Source organism: Crinia signifera, chromosome 11 (genome assembly GCF_055691185.1).
Source record: "Crinia signifera chromosome 11, ASM5569118v1, whole genome shotgun sequence".
Taxonomy (NCBI): domain Eukaryota; kingdom Metazoa; phylum Chordata; class Amphibia; order Anura; family Myobatrachidae; genus Crinia; species Crinia signifera.
This window is the reverse complement of record NC_139227.1, coordinates 58,004,385-58,026,968: the sequence shown is the minus strand read 5'-3', so window position 1 is coordinate 58,026,968 and position 22,584 is coordinate 58,004,385. Positions and strand designations below refer to the sequence as shown.

The following is a 22,584-nucleotide window of genomic DNA, read 5'->3' as shown; positions in this document are numbered from 1 at the left end:
TTCCTATGGCAAATCGGGAGCATCGCGTCGCGGGCATCGCGGGTACATTTATGGCCGGCCGCGACGCGACCGACGCGATTTCCATGTTTAACATGGGTTTCAATGGGAAATCGCGGGCATCGCGTCGGTCGCGTCGCGGCCAGACATAAATGTACCCGCGATCACCACGACGGGCGCCCAGATAGGAAACAAGTACCCAAAAGGTATGTGCTGCACATACTTTTTGTACTAGCTTTTCATCGCATCGCATGCACAAGGCATGCTATGCGATGCATACTATTTAAGTACCGAACCGATCCGATGAACGGACCGTCTATGGGCATCTTTACACAGAGATATACTAAGCAGCACTCTCACCATGATCCTCTCCTTCAGATCTTCGCCCCCCCGCTCTGCCTGACGACTCTCACAATGGTGGATTTGGGTCAGTGGACAGAGCTTGGTATTCACCTCTTGTAGTACATTTCTCCGCAATGTTCGGTAACAGTCTATGCTACAAAGAGACCCTCATTAATATACTGGCAAAAACATATAATCCACAAACCTTGCAGGATCTGAACTGGACTGCTGTTACCTGAGCAAGCACCACATGTACCAGCATGGCCGCTAGGCATGTCCTGTCTTCCAGATACCCCAGATTGTCTGGTGCGTGTCTGTACGGAGAACGCACCACACGTACCAACATGGCCTCTAGGCATGTCCTGTCGATACCCCGGCATGTGTGTTGCGGAGCATTAGGAACTATATATACCAGCACACTATATGTACCTATACCTGTAGTGCAGGTAGTCCTGCTCATCAGCTGTCTTTGGCGTTAGCAGGGGATCCACCAGCAGCTCCGGCAAACTGGACACAGAGTTCTGCAGCATCACAGAGAAGATGAGGACGCTCAGGGACAGTCCACTAAAAAAACGTGTGACCACTACAAGCAGGACTTACCAGGGGACTGAATGCTGCCTGGATATCTGCAGACTTGGTTCGAGGAGACAGAATAGACATGGGAGGACAATCCATCTCCAGCTCATCGTAGGCATCACCCGCAACCAGCCCAGCCGAGCAGTTACCCGCATCCAGCGCAGCCGAGCAGTCACCTGTATCCAGCGCAGCCGTAAATAAACAGTCAATCAGTGCAGAGCTGTTCATGGTCCCATGGTCCACGTAGTCCGACGATAATCCTGTCAGAACACAGGACAGTTACCGATGGCACTTTCCTTAAGATGCACATGTTAGCGGTTAGCACTGTTGGGTGGTGCATCGTTTTCTCTTTGTAGTGGGCTGCAAGCCTCTACACCCTTATTAAAACATCATTCCACGATTCTCCTAGGAGGGCACCAATAAGGTCACTACAGCCACACATAAGGGGCGGGTCTCTAGGCACGCCCCACATGTCACCCACCCATTAGGCTACAAGACCTGGCGTAATAAAACACAGCCCATATGTACCCCATTAAGGGTGGGTCTCCAGGCCCTCTACACACTGCTCACTGCTGTAACCCATTAGGGGTGGGTCTTCAGGTCCTCGCCGCATGACAGTCACCCATTGGTTACAGGACCTGACGTACAAACACACAGCCCACATACACCTCAAAGGGTGGGTCTGAAGGCCCGCTCCACATTTAGTCACTGCTGTCATCCCATTAGGGGTGGGTGTCCAGACCCTCTCCACATGTCAGACACTATGTTACATATTAGCGCATAGCCTACATTGACATAAGGTGAACGGATCCTACTTTAGAACCAATATCCATCACTGACAGACGATACCCAGGTTGGCTCTGTAAGGCAGCGCACACACAGAGCCCATATCTCCCATACATCATGTATTGCTATATTCATATTGGTTTGCCCCTCTAGGGAGCACATTGCGTGCCTCCACACCAGCATCAATCAATCAATCATTACAGGATAGAGGAACCCCAAATTTCATAAAATCGGCAGTGGGGGTGCCGTTCCCAACTGTCAAGTTTAAACAGAATTACAGGAAAAGAGAAGGGACCGTTGAAGGAAACGCACTAGTAATTTATTTCAAATTTAACTTTTATTAGTATGGTTTTAATATACCTTATATTTCGGTATGGGAAATAGATAAGCCGCGAAAAATAGAGGTAAAAATCACAAAAGGTTTACACATATTGTGCTCAAAGAAAGAAATTTAGGTGTTAAAATTACACAGGTGTCTATCTGAAACATGTCTGTCCAATATAGCTGAAAATTTTGACAATAATTGAACCTATTGGATCATATTTGTGACTAAACTGGATGATATGTACCATCCATTTTATGTGAATAGAATATCCCTTTTGTGCAGATATAATAAATTTTAATTATTTGATCTACATAGATTACATCATATAATGGTTTAGGTATGGATCCAGTTGTCAGCTCAGATACAGTTGTGTCCACATACGTCATTGCTGTGTACTGTGTAGCATGCGCCACGCCCTTACACTATAACTTCCATTATAAATGTAACGTTACATTATAATTGTAGCGTGCAATACTACTTTTCTGTCCACCGGATGTCGCTTTTCCTAAACTGTAAAGCGCATGCCTCTAAGCCAACAGACCCTTCCGTGATTTTGTCATTACTCTGAACTAAGTTCGGGCTTTTATTCTCAGAATCAGCTTTATTAGCTCTAAAAGTATTCCTGTTTTTAATGGATTTAATTTTTTTAATTCAATAAATTGATTTGATGAGTTACTACTTCCCTTTATAGGAGAAAAAAAACCTTCTACAGTATTCAATGCCACAGTATGCTGGCAGCACAGCAATGGAGACCATGAGGAAGTCATATTTATGAGATACTGTACAGTAGAGAGCGAGTGGTACAGTGGATTACAGCTTTCTTTCCATTTAATAAGAATGAAACCAGGAATACATTTAGAGATAATAAAGCTGATTCGGAGAATAAAAGCCCGAACTTAGTACACAGAGTAAAAACAAAAATCACTAGATAACAATAATGTGAACGGGCAGCAGCGTTGGAGAGGTGCTTTGATACAGGCATAAAATGAGCTCAGTGGGAATCAATACTAATGAGTGATTGTGAGGTCATATTAATGAGATAATAAATGAGTGGTACAGTGGATTACATGTTGCTTTCCATTTTATAAAAACAAAACTTGAAATGCTTTCTGAGATAACAATGCTGTATCGGTGATTAAAATCCAGTACTTGGTAGATTTTTTGGGGTTTTTTTTCATATAAAAAGGGAGCAATATGATTGGCCAGCCTCTCCTCTCACATGTCACTGCCTACCGCCACAGTATTGTATTCAGCACTGTAGTCTTAACGTGGAGCATTCGCCACCCAGTGGTTTAACTGTATATTACATGGTGTAGGACTTAATGCACTCCGCAACGTTATTTACAACTCGCGATTTAGGAGTCTATTCCATGGGGAATAGAGTAGGGATCCAACCATTATGATATAACTTTACCCCTGAGTAATTCATATTGGCGCATACCTGACCAGACATCTGATTAATTTAATTATATCAAATGACCAGAAGAGGGCACCAAAGGTCTATCTTACATAAATAGATAAGACAGTATACCATTCACTCAGATAGATATATCTGAGCTGACAACTGGAGCAAAGAATTCAAATTAATTATATCTGCACAAAAAAGATTTTATATTCACATAAAGTGAATGGTACATATCCAGTTTAGTCACAAATAGGATCAATTATTGTGCCAACATTTTCATCTATATTGGACAGACATGTTTCAGATAGACACCTGTGTAATTTTAACACCTGAATTTTTGAGCACATATAGGCCCTTATTCAGATCTGATCGCAGTACACATTTGTTCTCAAAATGGGCAAAACCATGTGCAGTGCAGGTGGGGCAGATCTAACATGTGCAGAGAGTTAGAATTGGGGGAGTTCTATTGTTTCTGTGCAGGGAAAATACTGGCTGCATTATTTTTACACTGCAATTTAGATTTCAGTTTCAACACACCCCACACCCAAATTGAACTCTAAATTGTTACATTTGCCTCACCTGCAGTGCACATGGTTTTGCCCATTTTGAGAAAAAATTTGTACTGCGATCAGATCTGAATAAGGGCCTATATGTGTAAATGTTTGTGATTTTACCTCTATTTTTCACTGTTTATCGATTCACATACCAAAATATAGGGAATATTAAAACAATACCAATAAATATTCAATTTTAAATAAATTATTAGTGCGTCCCTTCAACAGTCCCTTCTCTTTTCCTATGTATTGTTAAGAAAAGAATGTGCGTGCATCCTATCAACAATAAGATGAAAACTGCATGGTGGTAGAACATTTAGAAATCCTAGATGCATATACTGTATTTGCTAATATCCGGTTAAGACACCAGGCCTCAGCAAGGCTTCTTTGGCACTACATGATAACAGGTAATTATACATGCTATGACCATGTAGTGCTAGGAACCACCAGTGCCAGACATGACCTGACCAACTGCTGTGGTGTGTACAGAAGTCCCTGACAAAACTTATGTATGGACACTGGGCTCAGACACTGGGCATCATCAGATCTAGTGGGTTAGTGGGGCTGTAAATAATTACCAGAATTGCAGGTTCCTCTGAGCTGTACCTCCAGGGAGGAGACGTAACGCTTATTGGAAACATTTACAGATCCATCATTGCCTTCCAGAAACAGCTCCATGGACCCCGAGCCCTGGACACATTGAAATGGAGACAAGAGCAGAAAGTAACAAATTATACACACGATAAGTCCATTTTTTCTTAGACATCCCATGGCAGCCATAACTCTGTGATATCATCCCTTTCCTTTAGTTTAGACAGGATGTTTTTCTAGTGACCACCCACCTGGTGGTATATAAATTCACTCCTCCCCTTCCTCCTTGTCTTTCCAGTGTCTCTGTATTTAGGTCCCTGGAAAAACACTACAAGGGGAGCGCATCCTGATGGCTGCCAAGGGATCTCTAAGAAGCGGAATTATCGGTGAGTAGAATTCGCTGCTTTCTTCTACGATCCCCATGGCAGCCATAACCTTGGGATGTCCAAAGCAGAATAAAGGGTGGGAAACCATAAATGCAATATGATTTACTAAGCAAGTGCACCTTGCAAGACAGGATCCCCAAGTGGGCAATAGTAACATTTAAAGCATAATGTTTAGAGAAAGTACGAGTAGGATGAGCAAGGTGTTGCAAATGTCCTTTTTGGAAACCTGAGTCGTCCGAGTCCAAAAAGTCACCACAGTGCTGGTTGAGTTAACACATGAACCACTCGACCCTAATTCTTTAATATGAATATAATCAGGTCTCTAATCCATCTAGAGATGGTCTGTTTTGTAGGAACACAACCGTCTTATTTTCTTCTGTGATCACAAATAAATGTTTGGATGTTCTAATGTCATTTAATCTGTTTAAGTAAATGCAAATACTTCTGACTAGGTCCATTGTATACCAGTCTTCATTTCTCTGTTCTTCGGTTCAGAAGAAAAATCGCCAGCAATACTATATCCTGATTCAGATGGAAAGCAGCGATCACCTAGGGTAGAAGAATTAGGATATGTCCTAGGTACCACTTTATCCAGCAGCAGGTCTAAGTATGGTTCTTCCATTCACAAGCCTATAATTCACAGACTGTATACCCTTGAGTATTAGCAGACCTGAATATAAGACGAAATACCTCATTTAACAACAAAAAAACTGTGACAACTCATTGACTCGAGTATAAGCCTAGGGTGGGAAATAGGATGGCCGTTACAGCAAACAGTATATGCTGTGTTGAATGCACTGCAGCATCTGGGGGAGAATCCTCCTGAAGCTGAGGGGCTGAGAGGGGATTAGCGGCCTGTGGAGGCTGAGCAGTGTGGGACCCCTTGGAAATCTTTCCAGTTTGGAAAGCGCAGCAGCATGAGCAGATTTCCCCATTGTGATGGTGAGCCCAAAAACCACCCAAACAGGATAGGGTAATGAACACAGCTGCACAAGGGACACAGCCTCAGTAACCTGCAGTGATTTACAGCAAGCGTGGACAATTAGTGCAAGATGGAGGAGTCAGTGGGTGGACAGCCCCCTCGGCATTGTGGACTACAGCACTGAGAACCGTCCACGGTCCCCGCTATTCCTAGCAAAGGTGTGGCAGCTAGGGAGGAACAGAGGGAGAGTGGGGAAGCAGAGGGAGAGACTGGGCAGCGCGATCCTGGCGGCACAGCACAGCGTCAGTGGGACCAGCCAAGATGATGCTTCACTTCCGGCACCCCTCACTAGAGCATAAGCTGAGGTTTTTTTTTTTTTTTTTTTTCAAGAATAAAAAATGTGCTGAATAAGTTGGCTTATTATGGGTACTCTACTTGCAGACATAATTTTCCAAGTTAGGAATTTGAAAGGATTTTCTAGTAATGGTTCAAAGGGTTGTTTCAATTAATGCATAAGTCAGACATTCATAATCCAAGGAGGCAAAAAGAATTTGCTGCGCGGACGTATTTTAATGGCATTGCAGAATTTCTTACTTACACAACCATCTACCAGAGAGAGAGAGGAGTTTTAAAATTAAATGAGAATGATCTTTTATTGAGTGGATGGTTAAGTGCTCGCCTGACAGGAATATTATCCAAATGTATTTCCTGACTGGCTAGGGTGCTGCCCCCTGATTTAGTGTTAAACAATGTGAACAAGGGAAGGGAAAATAAATCAGTTTATTTGGGACATACTCCTCACCCACACTGTCTCTTTGAGACTTTTTTTTTTATAAAAACGTACCTAAAACTAGGCGTATATTTTATTGATGTATATTTACTTATATAACTAACAGGCCATCATTTAAATTCACAATGTTCAATTTTATTAATGGTCTATGACCTTATAGAATGGATTCCCTTTAGCAGGGATTTGAAGTAGTGAAAATATTAAAAACAAGATAAATATATAGAAGAAGTCTATGAAGATTAAAATGAATCTCTGTGATCCGTGGTTTATTGTATGTATATTGCTTATTTTATTGCAGGTACAAAGTATTAAAGCCTGTGTTAACTTTGTTATAATAAATGATAATTATGTCACTGTCTGCTGTGTTCTGTGTCTTATTTTGTATATTTCTTATATCAATTCCTCCACTGGTAACTTGTGTCTCAACTGTGACACTTGTAGGAATAAATTTGTGATATGGATACAATGTATATTTAATCTAGAGGTGTCCTGTGGACACTTTCTTACTTTCACAGTTATCAGTGTAATATTCTGTCCTTAGGGTGTATGTTTTAATATCACGGTAGTGTGTAGGATGATAATCCTCTGGGTTTGCCTCAATTGGTTCACTTTTATGAAGTGCAATTACCGGCCATAGTGTTATACTATTATAGACATCAAATGAATGGTGTGCTTGCGGTCTAGCCTGGCATTTTATTCTCCAATAATCTAGAACAGTGGCACTTTTGTTATTGCACAGTATGCAGGTTGTTCGGTACCATGCATATTAATGGTATTAATACAATCATATACACGTGCCAATATACAGATTGGATCCTCGCAGGGATGTTCAGTGTATTGGGGGTGAATTGTTTTTTGCACAATGTGTGATCTAATGTTTATATTCGTACATTTGCGTACACATGCGGCAATCCAGAAATTGGATCCTCCTTTTGAGGATAATTTAGCAATGTTTTTGCGTGTTATTTCACGTACTGCCTACACACTGGGCAACCCCCAGAGGATATAGAGTGGCATTTATTGCAGTTATATTCTAAGTAACATTTGCTCAGCTCTCTTTAGTCTCCGTGTAATATACACATTGGTCAATCTGACCGAATCTACTAATGCAGCAGATATGTGCCGGGATATGTAGTAATCATACACGCTTTGTAATGGTGGAGGGACATGGAGGGTAGCGGTCGTTTGGAAACTGCACCGCGCTCTCAATCCTCACACCTCAGAGGTGTGCGTCCCAAATAAACAGATTTATTTTCCCTTTCCTTGTTTACAACCATCTACCACTCTCCTATCTAGGAGAAGACTTAAGGTGCCCATACACGTTGCGATTATCGCATGAGTTTCTAATTTTTAAAGTTCAAAACGCATTGCATGTGCATATAATCGCACTGTGTTTCTGCGGGGAAGTATTTGCAGGCAGTACTATTTGTGCTACATCGCATCGCATCACTTTTGTAGTACAGTGTGATGGGGTGTACCTAGTGACCATATACAAAAAAAAAAAAAAAAAAAAAGGCTAAAATCGCATCGCACAGTACAAAGTACACATCACATCGCATCGCATAGCATAGCATACAAGGGGCAAAATCACCATTCAAAGTACAAAACGCATAGCACACTCCTATTGCAAAGTGTATGGGCACTTTTAAGGCCACGATCTGTCCCCTAAGGGTGAAAGTTAGGCCTAGTGAGAAACAATTGCACAGGAATTGTAGGAGTTAGTGATCTTTGCAAAGACCTTATAATATGCGGGGGGGGAGGAACTTCCTCCCTTGTAATAGACTTTTGATTACTTGCGCTGACAATCCCTTCTGTCTCCAAGCATAATCTTGCTGGATCTGCATCTGACCCTGATGTAGGTCTGGCTTAAATTGATAATGTGCATTATAGCGGTCCTCCCACAGGAAGCATTGCCTTTTCCAAGGCTGTTGTGTGGGAGGACCGCTATAACCTCCACCTGATCCTATTATCTTCAGGATAAAAGGAAGAAATATATCCTAGGCGACACTTCCACCAAATTAAAAGAAAAGAATCTGGAACAGAATCCATCTGCATTCTTGTTGACATAAGTTGCCATCAGGTACACATTTGGCTGCCCACACTTTTTTATGAACCACAGAAAACTGCTGCTCAACTCCCCTTCTCCAAGAAGGATTTTGCTTCCAATGAGAAATCTGCAAATGTATTCTCTTATCAGGAAACATATACAGTAACATAGTCATTAAGGCTGAAAAAAGACATTAGTCCATCAAGTTCAACCTATCTAACTTGTAACTACTGACTTGAATAAGTCATATCTATAGGATACCCTTAGTGGCCAAAAATTCATCCAGTTTTGATCTAAATTCATTAATAGTAGTTGCTGCAATCACCCCCACTGGCAACGAGTTCCAGAATTTCACTGCTCTAATGGTGAAGAATCCTCTTAATTCAGTACGGAATTTCTTTTCCTCGAGCCTCAGTACATGCCCACGTGTCCCAAGTATGGGCCTGTTAGTGAACAAATCATGTCCCAGTTCCATATGATGTCCAATCCTGTATTTGAACATACTGTACTAATCATATCACCTCTCAACCTCTGTTTCTCCAGTGAAAACATATTCAGTCTGGGTCATCTATCTTTGTATTCTAGGGATTCAAGACCTTTTATACTAGCTTAGTCACCCTTCTTTGTACCTGTTCCAATTCATTTATGTTTTAAGGTTTGGTGCCCAGAACTGAACACAATATTCCAAGTGTGGTCTCACCAATGCTTTTTAAAGAAGCACGATCACGTTGGCATCCCTTGAATCCATTCCCTTTTAATGCATGCCAGTGTCCAGTTTGCTTTTGCTGCTGCGCTTGAGCAGTGTGCACTATTACCCAATTTTTCATCTATGATGACCCCCAAGTCCTTCTCTACAGCAGAATTCCCTATAATAAACTCCATTTAGCCTACAAGTAGCTTGGTCATTTTTGTTCCCATAATGAAAAACTACATTTTTCAACTTTAAACTGCATTTTCCACCTTTCCAGTTTATTTAAGTCACTTTGTAGTGTTTCCACATCCTCTCCTGAGTTAATTTCCTTACTCAATTTCGTGTCGTCTGCAAATATTGCAATTTTACTGACTAGGTCACTTCCAATATCATAAATGAATATATTAAACAAGGTGGGTCCCAATATTGAACCTTGCGGGACTCCACTTTGGACCTTATCCCAGCTGGAATGTATGCCCTTTACCACCACACTCTGTGCAATCAGTTTTTAATCCAATTACAAATTTTATCTCCTAACCCTAAATATGCTACTATGTTACTTCCTCATAGAAGCTAATTAAATTAGTCTGACATGATCTATTTTTGACGAACCCATGCAGAGCCTTACTTATCACTTTCTCCTGTTCTAAGAAATTTTGGATACTATCTCTTATTATTCCTTCTAATATTTTCCCCACAATGGATGTAAGGCTGACCGGTCTATAATTTTCAGAGTTACAGAGTTAGTTACCTTTCTTCCATATTGGTACTACTTTAGCTATGCGCCAGTCCGTTGGTACCATCCCCAAGTTTACGGATTCCTCGAATATCAGATAACAGTAGTGCTATGACCGAACTCTATTCTTTTAGTATCCTAGGGTGTATTTCTTCCGGGCCAGGAGATTTGTTACTATTTAGGTTCTGTAATCTATTTTTGACTATTTCCTCACTCAAACATACGGTTTGGGAGCAATCAAAAGCCAAGCATTTAATATGTGGGAGATCTTCTGAAGATTGTAAATACCAAAGCAAAAATTCATTGAATAATTCTCTCTTTTCCTTCTATTACCAGGGTACCCTGCTTATTTTTTAGGGGGCCAATAAGGAAGGATTCTTAACCGTTTCCCATTTATAGAACTAGAATTTTTTGGGATTAAATTCGCTATTTTACATTCAGTCTCTAATTTAGCCATCTTGATTGTAATGGTTACATTTCTTATTGCATTCTTGGGTACTTGTGGAGTATCACGGCTCCCATGATGTCCATCGCATGCTAAAAAATCGCATCGCATCACATGCAATCAAATCGCATGCGATGCGATCGCATGCAATTTTGCACTGAAATGCATCCAAATGCATTGAAATGTGTAGCAAACATGTTAAATGCCCCCAAATGCCATTTTTCAGAGTGTACCACCCCCACTATCAACGGCAACCCGAAACGTGGCGAGCGCAGCGAGCCCGCGAGGGGCGGCGGTACGTGTCCTACGACCTTTTCATACCCCCACTATCCACGTCGGCGTGGAGTTGAGAATAGAAAAAGTGTGGCGAGAGCAGCGAGCCAAGCCCGAAGTGTGGCAAGCCCCGCGAGGGGACGCGGATACCTTCACAGGTATCCGCATGCCCTCGCGGGCTTCACAGGTGTCCGCGTCCCCTCGCTGCGCTCGCCACGCTTCGGGCTCGGTGGCTCGCCACACTTTCTATTCTCAACTCCACGCCGATGTGGATAGTGGAGGTATGAAAAGGTCGTAGGACGCGTACCGCTGCGCTCGCCACGCTTCGGGTTGGCACACTCTTAAAAATGACATTTGGGGGCATTTAACATGTTTGCTACACATTTCAATGCATTTCAGTGCAAAAACGCATGCGATTTGATTGCATGCGATTTTTGCAAAAAATAGCTAAAAAAACCTGTAAAAATCGCATCTCATCGCATGCCATCTCATGCCACTACATTTGGCATGCGATGGGAGCTGTGATACTCCACAAGTACCCATTCTTTATATGCGGCACATTTGGGTGTCCCACCTTGTTTTTAAATGTTTTGAATGCCCTCCTTTTTTTAGCTATTTCAAATTTGACTTTGCTGTTAAGCCACATACTGTAGGTTTCCTTTTGACATTTGTTCTTTTATTTACCCTAGGAATAAATTTCAGTGCCCTCCAGCAGTATTTTTTTTTAAATTGCCACCTTTCAGTAGTATCCATACCTCTAAATAATTCCTTCCAGTTTATATACTTTAAGGCAGGCATGTCAAAACTATGGCCCTCCAGCTGTTGTGAAACTACGTCTCATCATGCCTTGCCACAGTTTTGCTATTAGGAAATGCTAAAACTGTGACAAGGCATGCTGGGATGTGTAGTTTCACAACAGCTGGAGGGCCATAGTTTGGACATGCCTGCTTTAAGGACTCCTCAAACTTACCAAAGTTTGCTTTTCTGAAATTTAAGGACCTAGTTGCTACAATATAATTATATTGTTAAAATTTAAATAACATGTGATCATATTGTGTTCACTGTTCCCCAATGTCTCCCTTATGGTTATGTTAGTAACAATTGCCCTTATTCTGGTTGGTGCGTATATTTCCGATTTATTTCGGAGAGGTCCGCACGCCACGCTGTGCGGAGATCGTACGAAAAAACGCCCACCGGTCCTCCGCATTCGGACGGACTCACTCTTTAAGAAGAGGGCGTGTTTACGGACAACATCCAAACCTTTGCGTGTGCGGTGGACACACACATATTCTGCACGGTCTTACAGCGTATGCACGGTCTTACCGCGTCAGAATGGACGGGAACCTGCCCGTACGCACCGATGCTGTGTATTTACACACAATTCACCACTATTATCTGAACACCGAAATCTGTAACATGACCCACTTATGCAATTAGGCAACCTCATTAAAAAGGGATTGTTTTTATTAGTCATCTATTATTTATCAAATTGATAATTAAACACTTTACTACCACTTTAGATTAACCCTTACATCATGCTAAGTTCAAAACATTCTTTCTTGCCCCTTTACGCCCATGTGTTATGTATGCATATTACATCAATTATTCTTCACATGCAAACACACATACACATCAACACACTATGTACATCTTTACATTACCCTTCACTTTCAACCACTTGTATGCAATAAACCCATCTATATACTGTATATACCTTTTGCACCTTACATAAATAAACAGCACTATTTATACTTATATACATACTGTAAAATAATACAATAACACAGACCACTTCTGACTTTTAACAACAAATTTATTAACAGACAAAACAACAAAAAAATTAAATGCTTCAGAGCAGGAGGTCGCAGAGGTCCTTCACATCTGCAGCCATTATGAGTAGGTGCTACCGCAGCCTTAGGAGGGCCCCTCTCACACCCTCGCCTTCTTCCCTCTGGTCATCTGTGGGCATGTTAAAAGGGGGTTCAACATTAATTATGCTATTCAGGTAGACCTTGTACAGTCAAATCCTAGGTACCTACAGCATGATAAATCATACATACAAACAATTACATAGGCAATAGTGTTTCTAATGACAAAAAAAATATGATGGTGCCACACACACACACACACACACACAGTGGCTTACACTACAGAATATGTGACTGATAAAATTGCCAATGTATCTATCAAAATCACAACAACACTTGAGCCTCACTCACACTTGTCCTGCCTTAACAATCACCAATCTACTAGAAAGCTACATCCACTAGAACATGCCACATTTTGCCATACATATATCCTGCATGTCACTGCTTAATAGCTAAACTGCATGATAGAATAGATAGATACCACATTAAAAGGCTAGGCTAGTCCCTCTACCCCTTACTTCATGATTCATTGTCACATTGCCAGATAGGTGAAAGTGCAGCACTAATCCGCTTCCATACACCAAACAATTTCTAAGGTAAATCCATCCTACATAATAGCTTACAAAAATACATGGCAACAACACGGGCCCACTGGCTAGAGGGGGGCCCAGGGGAACTGCCCACTTGTGACTCCATTATAAATCAGGCCTGGCCATACTTCATTGATGTTTTATTGGTGCTTCTATACAAAGACCCTCCATAAATAAACACTCATCACCTACATGAGCCTCCAGATTCCACGTTTACAGCAAGGCCCTATAACCCCCAAAGTGTGTCTGTTATCCATTTGTTTGGACTAGTCTTTACTATATTAAAGCAAAATGTAATCAGCTGTGCGACATAACAAACTGTACCTAAGTCAGTAATGAGGCATTAAGTCTACTTACCCCTGGCTGGCAGCTCCACAATGTCATCATCCTCCACGTTGGGAGGTGGTGGGAAGTCGGCCACGGGTAGGGGCAGCTCCTCCTGCTGTTGGTATTAGGGGGGGGGGGGGGGGGGGGAGGAAGGTAGAATGCGGAGGTTGGTGAGTGGCTAGGGGGGAGTCATCCTCCTCCATCTCCACCTGTCCCGCCTCCTCCTCCTCCACCTGGCCCTCCACCTCCTGGGCCTCCTCACGGGCCTGTCTTGCTCTCTCCCGCGCTGTGGGTTAAACAAACACAATGGTTGAGTGTCATTTGACATTCTAATTACTATAACAAGTACAGATCATATCCACAATAATGCAAGTGTTACATATCACACATATAGTATATGCCATTTCTGTATCATCAACACCCAATTGACCTCATGTAATATGAATATTTAATAATGTTAAAATGCAAACATTCACTGTTAATTATGTGTATTTTGCGTCAATACTTACAGCGTTGAAGACGCCGCCTCAAAGCCTGCAGAAGCTCCGGCTGGCGCCTCCGCAGGTAGGACCATCGCCTCGCCAACTGGGCGATGGTCCTCCGCACATTTGTGAGGGCGAATATTCTGCGCCGGGCTGCAACATAGGCCCGGCGCTTGTCCTGATTGGACACATAGGGCCCTGCCTGCCCCAGCCTCCGCTCCATAACGGAGACCAGGGACAGCAGCTCCGCAGTGCTGAATGCCGCTGCTCGCTGATAAGAAGCCATTTTAGGAATGGCGCATGAAAAATATTCATGTCCTGTGATTGGTTGATAACTTTACTATTTGGTATTAACTTTATTTTAGATATTGACATGAACATTGTGTATGCGTCCAACAATCGGCGAAAACATCGCACCGCCAAGCAACGCGTGCTATAGCTTGGCATCGCAAAGCTGTAGTTCGCATTACTTACTGTATGCATTTATGTGTATGCGTACATTTATAAGAAAAAACACATACACATACTAGCAGTTCTCCTGACTACACCATTATATTGGACACCTAATACACCTAACCTGGCTGCCTGCCTGGCTCCTACTTCAAATATAATTCAAAATAAACACCCAACAAAAAAAATATTATATATATATATATATATATATATATATATATATATATATATATATATATATATATATATATATATATATATATATATATATATATATATATATATATATATATATATATATATATTGTTGAGGAAGGCACTCCAATAGCAGAAGTATGGTACTTGCCGGGGTGCTGCACGCAGAATAAGTGTATAGACAGTGGAATCGTGGCACTCTCTCGGACTTTCAATGATAGACTCAGTACACAGGGTACAATGCCGACGTTTCGGAGTTTATTCCGTTATCAAGGCTGAAGAACAAATGACATGCAGAAAAGTACTGACCTATATCACCTCTGTTCCGTCTAAAACGCCTCCTCCTCCTCCTGAGTGCTGGCGTCCATTCCTGGCTTACTCGTTACACCAGCTCCTACTGATGACGTCACCGCTCTCAGTACTCTGGTCACGGGCTAAGCGTCGGTTGTTGCCTAGCAACGTTCAGGCGGCGTCAGCTGTAGAAGGGAAACATCGAGGGATTACAACACTAAACAATCACCAAGTGTGCAAACAAAATACGTGTGCAGTGTAAAATACAATCGACTCATGGGTTACAGACAGACAATATGTAACTGGAAGTAGGAATGAAGCAGCAGTGGAGAGGAACAGCAGCTCAGCAGATAAACGTTTTATAGAAAAATGTTCAGGTTTAATTGTTCATTGAGACCCTTGGGTCTAACTGTATCCAATTTATGGATCCATTTAGTCTCAAGTTTGAGTAATCTTTTGTTTCTATCACCTCCTCGGAAATCATTAGGAATCTGGTCTATGATGATATATTTCAAACTGGACAATGAGTGTTTGGCAGTCGCAAAATGTTTTGCAACGGGTTGGTCCATTTGTTTGTTGTTCAGGGCTGCTTTTATAGCTGAGCGGTGAAGTGCTATGCGTTCTTTAAACGCGCGAATTGTTTTGCCGACATATCCAAGTCCGCAGGGACAAAGGATAAGATAGACGACGTGAGTACTGGAACAGGTGAGAGGAAATTTAATTTTATATTTAAAGCCATGGTGAGGATGATTAAAAGTTTTAGACTGTATCATCGCGTTACAAGTGGTGCAGCCAGTACATCTGTAGCACCCGCCTTGTTTTTTCATGGTCCCTTTAGGGGTTCTGGATGAAATGTCTGTTCTCACAATCCAATCTCGAATGTTCCTGCCTCTGGTGAAGCAGGACATCAATTTGGTAGACTTCAATTTCTTTAAATCTTTATCATGTTGGATGGTAGGCCAAAGGTCTCTAGCAGTGGAGACAATAGTATCATTTGCAACATTGTAGGCACGAACCCAATGTATCGCCTCATCAGTATCAGGAATTTTAACACGTCTCTGTAAGGTTTTTGCGCGAGTGACAGCGTCGACTTTATCTCTCGCCTTACCTACTGTATCTCTCGAGTAGCCACGTTCAATAAATTTCAGTCGGATTAAAAACACACCCACGATTGGGAGATATAATCATGACTTTTGTCGTAAGTGGTGTGCAATCTTGAACAATTGCTCTTTTGATCTTATTACACTGGTAATAAGTGAGGCGGCACGCGAATTGGAACAGACCCGCTCTAAAATTGCAGACTACGAAAAATTGCATCTATCTACCTTAGCAACGGACACCAACCAGGATTGGCTGGCTAAATTGAACATCCAAGTTACGACCTTCAAAAAAGAACTTATTGACTTCAAGAAAAATAAATTCCACAAAGTCAACAGAGACTATACAGAGCAGAGCGTATAATCGTTGGATCTCAGGACCACATAGACCTCCCAACAGAGAAAGACAGTACAGACGCCGTAATACCCGCACCACCGGCCAGGATACAAACAGTGAATCAGCATCCTCAGCCAGTGATTCTGGCACCCGTTCTACGGAGTCAAAAAACTCCAAGCGCCCACCCAGTGGAGTAAAAACTCGAGCAGAACGCATAAGAGGCAACGACCCCCTAGAAGAGGGGGACAGTATCGTAGGCTCCAGAGGGCGAGGACGGATGAAGAAGAAACCTTAGTGTTCAACATATCTAAGAGGACACTCACCCCCATTGAGAACAAAGTGTTGAATAAAGGACTCTCATATGTGCCCACTAATAAATTTAATTCCCTGGATTGGAAAATTGAAAACCTCCGACTTAACCGCAACCTCCGACTGAAAGAATACTTCAGCCGTGAAACGACCAACATGACTATAAGTGCTCCTATCTACAACAAATTTAAACCCAAATCCAAGTTCGATCCGACCTCACAAAATGTAGCAATACAAAGCTTCTCTAAAATTCTGGAAACCAAAGTCAATATCGCCTTCCCGACCATCCCCAGCACCAATATGTGTGGACAGAGTCCCAACCATCAATCATCCAATCTCTCTAAAGAAGAATGGACAGCTCTAAAAAATATGAGCACATACGATGATGTGATGTTTCTCCCTGCAGATAAGGGAGGCGGGATAGTCGTATGGGATATTGAAGACTACCAAAAGGAGATTTATGCGCAATTGTCCAAAACGGACACTTATGAAGCTTTGCGCTCGGATCCCACAGTGCGGTTCAAAAAGGAGCTTGACTTGATCCTCAATGAGGCTGTCCTATCGAACCAAATACCCAGTGCAGTTAAGGACGCCCTTACTACAGAACACCCCAGAGTGCCACTTATGTACTGTTTACCTAAAATCCACAAGGATAAATTGCATCCCCCTGGTAGACCGATAATATCAATATCGGCCAGGGAGGCCCTCTACAGCCCGATCTCGTCCTTCTTAGATCACTTTTTGCAACCTGTCATCAAAAAGACACCTGCATATCTTCAGGATACAACACATCTTTTACAAAAATTGGAACAGATCGGAGAGATCGCTGATACTACATGGCTCATAACATTGGATATCTGTAGCCTTTATACTAGTATCCCGCATGAAGGCGGCATACTGGCTACAAAAAATCTCCTGGAAAGAGAGACCGACTATCAAGGTCCACCGATTGATCTCTTTATTACGCTATTGTCCCTGATATTACAACGCAACTATTTTCTTTTCAATAAGAAGTTCTACCTGCAACGCGCGGGATGCGCGATGGGTTCCCCGGTCGCTCCAGCATATGCTAATGCCTATATGGCGATTCTCGAACAAGACACTTTTCTTAGCGGGGGGCTAAGTGCTAATGTCGACTTCTATACCCGCTATATAGACGACATATTGCTTCTGTGGACAGGAACCCAAAGTGACTTTATCGTAGCCATTGAATTCATGAATGCACAACCCTGTCCCATCAAATATACTTACACCATGAGCCTCACATCAGTTAATTATTTGGACGTCTGCATTACTAAAATTAATGGCAAACTATGCACCTCGATCTTCTCTAAGCCCACGGACCGCAATACACTTCTGCTGGCACAGAGTCATCATCCGCCGGCACTGAAACGCGGTCTCCCGTATTCCCAGCTTCTGAGGGTTAAAAGGATAACCAGCTCTGACGAACTGCTCCAACCCAGCCTGGATGCCATGCAACTGAAATTTATTGAACGTGGCTACTCGAGAGATACAGTAGGTAAGGCGAGAGATAAAGTCGACGCTGTCACTCGCGCAAAAACCTTACAGAGACGTGTTAAAATTCCTGATACTGATGAGGCGATACATTGGGTTCGTGCCTACAATGTTGCAAATGATACTATTGTCTCCACTGCTAGAGACCTTTGGCCTACCATCCAACATGATAAAGATTTAAAGAAATTGAAGTCTACCAAATTGATGTCCTGCTTCACCAGAGGCAGGAACATTCGAGATTGGATTGTGAGAACAGACATTTCATCCAGAACCCCTGAAGGGACCATGAAAAAACAAGGCGGGTGCTACAGATGTACTGGCTGCACCACTTGTAATGCGATGATACAGTCTAAAACTTTTAATCATCCTCACCATGGCTTTAAATATAAAATTAAATTTCCTCTCACCTGTTCCAGTACTCACGTCGTCTATCTTATCCTTTGTCCCTGCGGACTTGGATATGTCGGCAAAACAATTCGCGCGTTTAAAGAACGCATAGCACTTCACCGCTCAGCTATAAAAGCAGCCCTGAACAACAAACAAATGGACCAACCCGTTGCAAAACATTTTGCGACTGCCAAACACTCATTGTCCAGTTTGAAATATATCATCATAGACCAGATTCCTGATGATTTCCGAGGAGGTGATAGAAACAAAAGATTACTCAAACTTGAGACTAAATGGATCCATAAATTGGATACAGTTAGACCCAAGGGTCTCAATGAACAATTAAACCTGAACATTTTTCTATAAAACGTTTATCTGCTGAGCTGCTGTTCCTCTCCACTGCTGCTTCATTCCTACTTCCAGTTACATATTGTCTGTCTGTAACCCATGAGTCGATTGTATTTTACACTGCACACGTATTTTGTTTGCACACTTGGTGATTGTTTAGTGTTGTAATCCCTCGATGTTTCCCTTCTACAGCTGACGCCGCCTGAACGTTGCTAGGCAACAACCGACGCTTAGCCCGTGACCAGAGTACTGAGAGCGGTGACGTCATCAGTAGGAGCTGGTGTAACGAGTAAGCCAGGAATGGACGCCAGCACTCAGGAGGAGGAGGCGTTTTAGACGGAACAGAGGTGATATAGGTCAGTACTTTTCTGCATGTCATTTGTTCTTCAGCCTTGATAACGGAATAAACTCCGAAACGTCGGCATTGTACCCTGTGTACTGAATATATATATATATATATATATATATATATATATATATATATATATATATATATATATATATATATATATATATATATATATATATATATATATATATGTGTGTGTGTTAATAAATATTACATCTACAAATAAAATTATCACCACCACATACATGGTGAAAAAAGTATGAAAATCAACCTACTCACCAGACATGGATGATAAGCTCAGCTACAATATTGGAAACATAAAAAACATTTTCAAATCTATGTACAAGGTATAAGGGTGACCTGCAATATTGGTCTTAAACCAATACACCTCAAACATAATACGTAGTGCTATTGATATTGGCATTAAGAGGCCATGGTGGCTAATTATAAATTTGGAGGACACAAAATTAACATCATTTTCCACCTTGATGGGTGTAATTGATCAGAAATTGGGTTGGTCTGTGCAACATTCGAAAATGTACCTGAAGAATCTTTGGGCAACAGAGTCCCGGCAGCTGGTATCCCCGACGGCATTCCGGGGAGCGGGATGGGCGCAGGGGAGGATCTTGCGGCTCAGATGGAACCTCCCACTCATCAAAGGGAGTCTCACGCCGCACAGCTATGTTGTGAAAGAATGCACACAAGCCCAAAATCCTCGACACCATTTCAGGCGCATACTGTAAGTCACCACCAGTCCAGTGGAGCACTCTAAATCGACCCTTTAACAGGCCAATTGAGCGCTCCACCACTTGCCTGGTGGCAACATGCGCCCTATTGAATGCCTCCTGTGGGCCTGGTGCTGGGGAGCTGTACGGCGTAAGTAGCCAGGGCGTACATGGGTAACCGGAGTCACCCAGAACCCACGCATCACGGCCTTCAAGCTCTTGGAGTCTCTGCCAAATCCCGGTTTGTCGGATAACATGAGAGTCATGGGCACTTCCGGGAAACTTTGAGTTGAAGGCGAGAATTTCCATGGATGGGCCACATACCACCATCACGTTGAGTGAATGGAACAATTTTCGGTTCCTATAGATCTTCTCACTTTGTGATGGAGGCACAAATGGTACATGGGTGCCATCCACAGCCCCTATCACATTAGGGAAGCCAGCAATTTGAAGGAATGCCTGCTGGCTTCTGTGAAGGGTCTCTTGTGCAAAAGACATGGCCATGAAGTGCCCCTTGCGCCTAAACATGGCTGACATCACACGCCTCAGGATTCTGCTGAAAGCCGGCTGAGATATTCCAGCAAGTACTGCCACTACTTGTTGGAATGATCCTGAGGCGCAGAAATGTGAGGCGGAATTGCCGTCGTGAGCCCATGAAGAGGTTCTAGATCACTCTCAATTAAAGAGAGTATATCTAGAATGACATGTGGGGGTAACCGGTACCTAGTAAGTACCTCATCATCGGGCATCCCAAAGTGTGTCACCCGTGTGCGAAAGATTCTTGCACATCCTGGCCTCCTTGGGCGACGAGTGGGTTGAGCCGCAAGTGCCCTTAGCCCATTAGCCACAAAGTCCATCATTGCTTCAGCAACCTACAATGAAATGATCAAATAAAATGGAACTATGCAAAGAATGCTCATCCCAAAAAATTTGTATAATTAGATGAATCCATACGTACAATAGACGGCCGCCCAGTGAAGTCCCGGATATCCATAATGATCTACAATGATGTAACAATAATATTACCTCACCACACAACTTTGTAAACACAAATATCTCGAATACATTTAACACCTAAACACTAATTAAGTATTATATGCAAGAATAATTGATCATGAAATCATGTAGTCTGACACATGTATGACAAATTGAAGAATATGTTGGGTAAAAATGCATGGCACATCAAAGTGTGCGCTTTCTGATGGTGTGAAAGGGAATGTTGTAACATGAATAACCTCCATTGTGAACTGTAACAGTATTTCACATTGAAGTATGACACATTTCAACTATTGATGGGACATGTAGTTCACCAATATATGGTGGCACACAGGTTTAACACCTGTGTGTTAAATGGTGGCCAGGTGACATGATTCATTAATGCCAACAAGCCTTTGCTGAACAAAAAATCTGTAATATGTGAACCAATGGTGCATACATTATTACCCTTACATTGTTAATGTATATCATCTCTACAATGACCATGGGAGAGCTTACCTTAGACCCGGCCACAATACAGATCTGGAGACAAATGAATCTAGCAGCAAACCACTATTTATAGGCCTATCACATGTGTTGTGCATGACATCAGTGATGACTATTGCATGACTTGTGGGGTGGATTTCCAAATGGATTGGGTTACTTACATTTTTTGTACATTCACAACAATAGCACAGTACTAATGAACATTCACAGATAGCATTTATGATTTTATAACGTTGGAGGTGGCCATTATAGTAAATCTTACAACATTTCACCGAAATTAGACTTTGAAGGTACGCCAGGTTTTGTAAATTCGAATTGCCGCTACTATGGGCGTGACCTATGCGCCGCACAAACAGCACGGCGTACGCTGCCGTACGGAACGCTGCCGCAAAAAAAAAAAAAACAGGGTGGGGCTGAAGTACGCCACTGACACAAATAAAGGTGAGCTAGAACCACAAAATGGTGTCGCAAACATGGCTGGATCTCATTCTGAGGGAGAGCAAGAGATACATAGCCTCATGGAACGGCTGGACTCCAGCACCTCCTATGTGCCCCTCCACCAACAGGCATTTGGAGGAGAGCAGGCAGCTGGCCCATCTTCTGCCTCAGCAGAATCATTGGGAACACAGCAGGTGTCTTCCCAAAATAGTAGCGCGGCCAGCACTTCAGGTACAGCGACAGGTGGCCGTGGTCAAAAGAGCCCAACAGAGGATCCAGACACCAGGAACATGGCATTCGAACCGCAGGAGCTTGCCATTCTGGTACCCCGTGCAAGGGATTGGATAGAGTGTCCACAGGAGAAGCTGACACACACCAGGAAATGGAAGATTTGGGAGGAAATAACCGCGGAGATTAATGTGGTAGCTCCACAAGTTCGTGAGAGGGAGCATGTGAAGAAGAGGCAAGTTAAAGTGTGCTACATTTGTGCAGAAGTAGACCAGTAATGTTTGTATTATATGTTAG

General features: G+C 42.5%; 1 protein-coding gene and 1 long non-coding RNA gene across 8 annotated transcripts in view; both read right to left on the bottom strand.

Annotated features, from left to right (window-relative positions):
- Positions 1–22,584, bottom strand: part of LOC146045303 (anillin-like) — a 107,599-nt gene that overhangs the window by 39,800 nt on the left and 45,215 nt on the right. For 6 of the 7 annotated variants that reach the window (XM_083164060.1, XM_083164059.1, XM_083164062.1 and 3 more), the window contains exons 8-11: positions 4,564–4,675; positions 940–1,175; positions 769–860; positions 358–493 (exon numbers count right to left, since the gene is read on the bottom strand). In XM_083164060.1, the coding sequence (XP_083020186.1) occupies positions 358–493; positions 769–860; positions 940–1,175; positions 4,564–4,675 (576 nt within the window). The remainder of the gene's footprint in view (positions 1–357; positions 494–768; positions 861–939; positions 1,176–4,563; positions 4,676–22,584) is intronic. The other variant, XM_083164061.1, reaches the window with a different exon arrangement.
- LOC146045305 (uncharacterized) lies at positions 12,696–15,193 on the bottom strand. Its single transcript, XR_014465409.1, has 3 exons — positions 15,091–15,193; positions 13,682–13,937; positions 12,696–12,825 (listed from the first exon to the last, which is right to left on the bottom strand). It is a non-coding gene; the product is annotated as an uncharacterized LOC146045305 (long non-coding RNA).